This window comes from Sinocyclocheilus rhinocerous, unplaced genomic scaffold (genome assembly GCF_001515625.1).
Source record: "Sinocyclocheilus rhinocerous isolate Xijiao unplaced genomic scaffold, SAMN03320098_v1.1 scaffold6644, whole genome shotgun sequence".
Taxonomy (NCBI): domain Eukaryota; kingdom Metazoa; phylum Chordata; class Actinopteri; order Cypriniformes; family Cyprinidae; genus Sinocyclocheilus; species Sinocyclocheilus rhinocerous.
The window spans coordinates 61752-68532 of record NW_015636842.1 but is presented as its reverse complement, the minus strand read 5'-3'; the positions used below and the strand labels follow the sequence as shown (position 1 = coordinate 68532).

The 6781-nt window shown below is 38.9% G+C and overlaps 1 protein-coding gene across 2 annotated transcripts in view; it reads left to right on the top strand.

Moving 5' to 3' along the window:
* Positions 1 to 6207, top strand: part of LOC107748092 (protein phosphatase 1K, mitochondrial-like) — a 13057-nt gene extending 6850 nt beyond the window's left edge. For both annotated transcript variants that reach the window (XM_016562752.1, XM_016562751.1), the window contains exons 4-7: positions 1167 to 1332; positions 3951 to 4095; positions 4628 to 4762; positions 5715 to 6207. In XM_016562752.1, coding sequence (XP_016418238.1) covers positions 1167 to 1332; positions 3951 to 4095; positions 4628 to 4762; positions 5715 to 5846 — 578 coding nt within the window. In that variant the 3' untranslated portion in view covers positions 5847 to 6207. The remainder of the gene's footprint in view (positions 1 to 1166; positions 1333 to 3950; positions 4096 to 4627; positions 4763 to 5714) is intronic.
* The last annotated feature ends 574 nt before the right edge of the window (positions 6208 to 6781 follow it).

Below are 6781 nucleotides of genomic sequence, written 5' to 3'. Positions count from 1 at the left end.
TTTTCCGCTGAACACAATATATTTTGTTTTTGAGCAACACATAATATTAGGAACAGTAGAATTTGTTTTTTTTTCTTTGATTTGTTTCCTAAAAAGGAAAAACTGACATCTTTATTTTACCTAAATCTGTAATTACAGTTATTTAATTTAGTTATATAATTCAAATACATATCATTTATATCATTTAGTTATATAATTTCATATACATAATTTGATTTAATAATAACCCAATTTGAAGCAAAAACAGAATGTTCTGACTAGCTTTGTGAAATTATACTACATGCCTGAATGAAGCAAACAGCAGAAGCTCTGAATGAGATGCAGATTCACTCTCTGACAGCAGGAGGCGCTCATGGAACACCAGATACAGCGTTTCCTTGGTTACCGCTGTAAACAAAGTAGCACTGTGCTGAAACACTGCTTTAATATGAACTACACAGAGACGAGATGAAAAGAAAATACCACGTAAACTTTTCTGAAGACAGTCAGTTCCCCTCAGAAACACATTCATATAAACCCCCCAGTTTGTGCAAGTCCAGAACAGAGACGAGTTGCTTGCAATAAGACAAAAAACGGCCGGTTGCCGATGGCGTAAGTTCCAGGGGAAGCTCCTTAAGTTCGACCGTCCTACACACACATGACTGACCGCTCGCTCGCACCAACAGGAGGAGGGTCGTGTTACTCTCTACACTGCACTCAACCTGAGGGACTCCTACACTTTCAGTCTTTGAGGAGACATGAAAAACAGCGCATACCGAAGGAACGGTATAACAGAAAATATTAGCGGTTTTGAAACTGTCACATTTTCAAATCTCGGTATACCTTGAAACCGGTAATCGGCCCATGCCTATTATACATACATAATAAATATACACTGTACACATATTATGTAAACAAAGACTTTTATTTTGGATGCGATTAATCGCGATTAATCGTTTGACAGCACTAATGTGTGTTTTACTTAGTTTTGTACTAAAAACATCTGTGAACAAGTAAATAAAGCGGCCTGTTTTTCTGTTAATTATAGATCATAGAAATTCAGCTTTTTTAGTGACAGTCATTGAAAAGTCAGGGAATTTGGCTTAAAGAGTGGGAATCCTGCGTCTCTCAATTCATGCATTGCATGATGAACACTTCAGTAAAGTGTGTTTATGCATGTGGTCCAGCCTCCCTCATGATGGTAGGCACGACGGCGACGGTGGCGATGTTACGAGACGGGATCGAGCTGGTCGTTGGCAGCGTCGGAGACAGTCGAGCTCTGCTGTGCAGGAAGGGAAAAGTGCGCAAACTCACCGACGATCACACGCCAGAGAGGAAAGATGAGAAACACAGGTACACACACACACACACACACACAGTCAAACACACACACACCAGCGCTCCAGGAATAACACGTTCTGGTATGTGTCGTGATAGAAGAGCGCTCTCTTATGTGCTATTAATAAAAGCAAAGACCTGCAACTCACATTACAGCTCACGGCCATAAGAAACGTGCATGCTGTCACGTTTATGTTCTGTCTTTCTGTTCTCCCTGCCTTGACCTAGTTTTCCTGTGTTGCTTGATTAGTTCATTAGTTTCCACCTGTGTTCGTTAATCATCCTATTAGTCCATCGTTTGATTTAGTATTTATAGCCCTGCCTTTCCTCAGTTTCTTTGTCCTGTCTCCGTCGTATTAAGAGGTTGTTTTCTCCTATGTTCCCATGAAGATTTATTAATTTAATTTATAATTTAATATAATTTATGCATTTAGCAGACGCTTTTATCCAAAGCGACTTACAGTGCATTCAAGCTATACATTTTTTACCAGTATGTGTGTCCCTGGGAATTGAACCCACGACCTTTTGCGCTGCTGACGCAATGCTCTACCACTGAGCCACAGGAACAAACAGAATTAAAGACTCTGTTTGTTTGACTATCTGACTATCTTTGTACTCCTTTGAGCTCCTTTCCCTTGGCAACCCATGACAGAAGTCAGTCCCTATCCGGAGGCATGTTTGCTCTCCAGTTCACCATAAACCAGCACCCTCCACATACCGCTCCAATGAGCTTGCTCCCTCCGTTCCACCCCTGCTTTCCCGAGCCCTTCCAAGATCCATTCCAGCCATCCGCCCAGAAAAAGAGGCACCAGCACTCCCTCTAGAGTCCACTCCAGCGTGCCTCTCAGCGCTCCTGGATATGGCGCTACCCCCAGAGTTCTCGGCTCCTATCCTCTCGCCTGAGTCCGCTCCAGAAAACTCTCCTTCGTCTCCTGAGTCTCCTTCACCTCCGCTGGTCCCGTCCAGCCCTCCTGAGTCTCCTGAGCCCCCTGTGCTAGCCAGCGCTTGCTCCTCCAGAGCGCCCCCCAGAATTCCTAATTTTCCCCAAGAAATTTTTTTTTGAGGGGGGGCCATATGCCCGTGGCCATGGTGGCAGAGCCGGCTAAGGTCACGGAGGATCCGCCATGGCCTCCTGAGTCCCCTGATCCGCCATGGCAACCTGAACTGTCTGCTCTGCCATGGCCTCCCGAGCTGCCTGCTCTGCCATGGCCTCCTAGTCTGCCTGCTCCGCCATGGCGCCCCGAACTCCCTGATCCGCCCTGGAGGCCTTCCTTGTCTCCACCCTGTTCCTGCCCTGCACCAGCCTCCAGGGCGCCCACCCCCCTCCTCGTTGGCACTGGTACGGCGCGGGACGCGCCTTCCGGGAGGGGGGCGATATGTCACGTTTATGTTCTGTGTTTCTGTTCTCCCTGCTTTGACCTAGTTTTCCTGTGTTGCTTGGTTAGTTCATTAGTTTCCACCTGTGTTCGTTAATCATCCTATTAGTCCATCATTTGATTTAGTATTTATAGCCCTGCCTTTCCTCAGTTTCTTTGTCCTGTCTCCGTCGTAGTAAGAGGTTGTTTTCTCCTACGTTCCCATGAAGATTTATTAAAGACTCTGTTCGTTTGACTATCTGCCTCCTTTGTACTCCTTAGAGCTACTTTCCCCTGGCAACCCATGACACATGCAGTGTTATTCAAGCGTTTGTTTGCCTATGTGGTTATTTGCAGAAGAATTTCTGTGTATCACTTAAAAGTACTGTTTTAGGCTACTGTTCGGACACATTTTTGTTGCAATATCTTGGAATAGGCTGTAAATGCCAATAATTGGACAGTACAAATGATTTGGACACATCTAAGGGACACTTAAATTAAATGTCATTGCACTAAATACAAAATCTTGAAATCAAGTGTCATTTATTGTCAAGAAAAACATGTTGCAATCAACAAATTTAAAGTTTCTAAATATAATATTAAAGAAATTAAGACAGTATTGTGTTTGTGGTATTAGTTGTATACTGTTATAGTTTGTATTAATATTTTAATATTTTCACTCATTTTAGTTATAGTAATTTTGTTGTGTTTTTAATATTAAATATGCCTATGTAGTTTTTTTAAATTCTTTTTAGTTAATTTAGTACATCAAGTTAAACTAAATAAAATTGATAAATAAAATGTTGCCTTGTCAACTAAGCTGAAATTATTATTTTTTTTCATAGATTTTATTTTTATTCCAGTTAACATTTATTTTGAGTAACAAAAATATATATTTTTAATGGTTTTGGTTTTAGTTAACTATAATAACCCAGTTGCCAAAGCAGCATTTCTAATTTTCACAGTTTAGGTTTCATCTAATTCTTATATTTTATTTTATTTGGAATAACAAAAATGTTTTTAATAATTTAAATCAGAAATGTTGAGCAGCAAATCAGCATATTAGAATGATTTCTGAAGGATCATGTGACACTGAAGACTGGAGTAATGATGCTGAAAATTCAGCTTTCACAGAAATTAATTATATTTTACAATATATTCACAAAACAGATATTTTGCACTGCAATAATATTTCTCAATATTACTGATTTTACTCTGATTTTACTTTTTCAAATAAATGCAGCCTACCCAATATATAAGTAATATCTGTGTTTGTAGAATTCGTCAGAGTGGTGGGTTTGTGACCTGGAATAGCGTCGGTCAGGCAAACGTTAACGGCCGGTTGGCAATGACCCGCAGTATTGGAGACTTCGACCTGAAGAAGAGCGGCGTGATCGCAGAACCAGAGACCACTCGAACTCTAGTATGCACTTGTCACATTATAGTCAATTGCATTATTTCAAAATAAAAGGCTGGCTTTTAAATTGTGCTTTATTTAATTTTGTGCCATTTCAAATGTTTTATTAGAGTTTAAAGGGATAGTTCACCCAAAAATGAAATTTCTGTCATTAATTGCTCACCCTCATGTCGTTCCAAACCCGTTAGACCTTCGTTCATCTTCGGAACACAAATTAAGATATTTTTGATGCATTCCGAGAGCTCTCTGACCCTCCCATAGACAGCAAGGGTACTACCACGATCAACGTCCATAAACGTAGCAAGGACATCGTTAAAATAATCCATGTGACATCAGGGGTTCAAACGTAATTTTACGAAGCTACAAGAATAATTTTTGTGCACAAAGAAAACAAAAATATTGACTTTATTCAACAATTCGTCTCCTCCGCGAGTTTTTTGGTGAACTATCCCTTTAAGTGACATGAAACATAGAATGGAGCTAAATTCCATGCGCAAAGCTTGTCAAATCTGTTCTCATTGTTCCCTCACGTCTGTAGTTGCAGCACGCTCACGACTCTTTCCTGGTTCTCACCACCGACGGCATCAACTTCATCATGACCAACCAGGAGATCTGTGACGTCATCAACCAGTGCCACGACCCCACCGAGGCGGCAAACGTCATTGCTGAACAGGTTTAGAAACTTAAATCATAATCTGACAAAGTAAAAATGGGATACTGAAGTTATTCTGCCCATCATTTGAATAAGGTATAACTTTGTTGTAGGGCTGTCAAAATGGCTGAAAAACTACATTTGAATTTTGTACTTAAATATTATCAACATTCGAATTACATTCAAATTTAAAAGCCATAATTTCAGTGAGGCGGAAAAAAGCTTTTGGCTTCTCTCCTGAGGCCACAAGAGGGCGCATCGAGCAAAATATTACTAATGCACGTTTATTCAAAGTAATAAAATAACACTACTACCTTTGAACAAAGTGCATAATATTTAAAATAATGTTTCTAAACCAAATATAATTAAGTTGCATAAACAATTAGAAACAAAACAGCATCATGTATGTATGTATGTTTGTATAGTTTAATACAAAGGACCGAAAACCAATAACAAAGAGTACTTTTTTCCATTTAAAAACATGAGATGAAGTGGGATGGGGAAAAAAACGCCATAAAGTCTCGAGACGTGTTTTTTAAAAAGTTGAACTTACATTAATTTGTAATTGCGAGACACGAGTGCAACAGTGATAGATGTCCCTATAGAAAATGCGATAAATATGCATTCTGTGCGAATGGCTTGGTTTCAGTTTTGCCGTAGACCTTCTCCGCACTGATTTTCTTTTTTTCCGCAATATTTTGAATGAGCAGCGCTGAATCTAGTGGGTTTAACTGGATAGGCTAACAAAAGCATTAAAATGCAATGACATCTACATCGACAACGCATCTTGTGCGCCACTAATAAGGCTGCCTGACGCACACCTAAAATTTGAAAGCAACTTTTTTGCATTCGAATGTGGATTTTTATTTTAAATTCGACAAATATTCGAAATTCGAATTTTTATTTGACAGCCCTACTTTGTTGCACGACGGTGTAAGATTCCTCTTCGTAAAGTTGAGTTTGTGTTGTTCAGGCTCTGCAGTACGGCTCGGAGGACAACAGCACAGTCATTGTCGTCCCGTTTGGAGCCTGGGGAAAACATCAGAACGCCGAATATACGTACGACATGAGCCGAAACTTCGCCTCCATCGGCCGCTGGTCCTAACGGTGGTCAAAAGATCATCTCAACATGAGAAAAACACTCCCAATTAACAACCACACCTCATACTAAACAAAAGTCCAACCGTATGAACTCCAGTCTGAAGATCATGAAAACAACTGTTCTTCTGCAACTTTCCATCCTAAAAGAGAGTAAGGGTGGTGGATTATTATTTATTGTTAGGGAACACTCATTGCGTTAAATAATTACGTCATTCTTTCATGAAACATCAGAAGAATGAATTCTGTATAAATTATGTCAACATTGAATAAGGCCCATCAAACAAAAGTGAAGCCCTATGAAACAGATTAATGATTATATCAGATTCATTAATTTTCTTTCCAATATAAATCTAGAGCAAAAAGGTCTTTATATTTGTATCTATGGGTCTTTATAACTTTTATTTATTGGCTGAAACTATATATTAGTATGCTAGTATTGAATATAAAAGTAACTTGTGAAATATACCAACCCATACCTGTGCACACCCTTTCAATAAATAGTTAATGTATCATAATAATAATAGTAATTATTATAATTATATTAAATAGTAATTGTTTTTTTATTGATGTTGTATTTTGTATTTTAAACAATTGACTGGTTTTATCTGACTAATTGTTCATTTACATGACAACAATGTTCTAAAAATGTAAATGCTTTTCATTTGTGTTTTTGAAAAGTTTTATTTTGAAAATGTTGTCGATCCTTGTTTACACGGACCAAAAACACTGTATTATTCATGCCAGGCCAGTAGTTGGCGATGTAACTTTGTAAAATACACACATAATGCACATACCGTTTTTGCAAATTTGCATTTTGTAATTTATTTGCACTCTAAAACCCATTATCAAGGTGCATCACATTTATCGTTGCTCAGCAAAATTTTGCGGGTGAAATTGAGTCATTCCAATAGGAATCCGCGCAGTCGAGTGTTTTGCGTG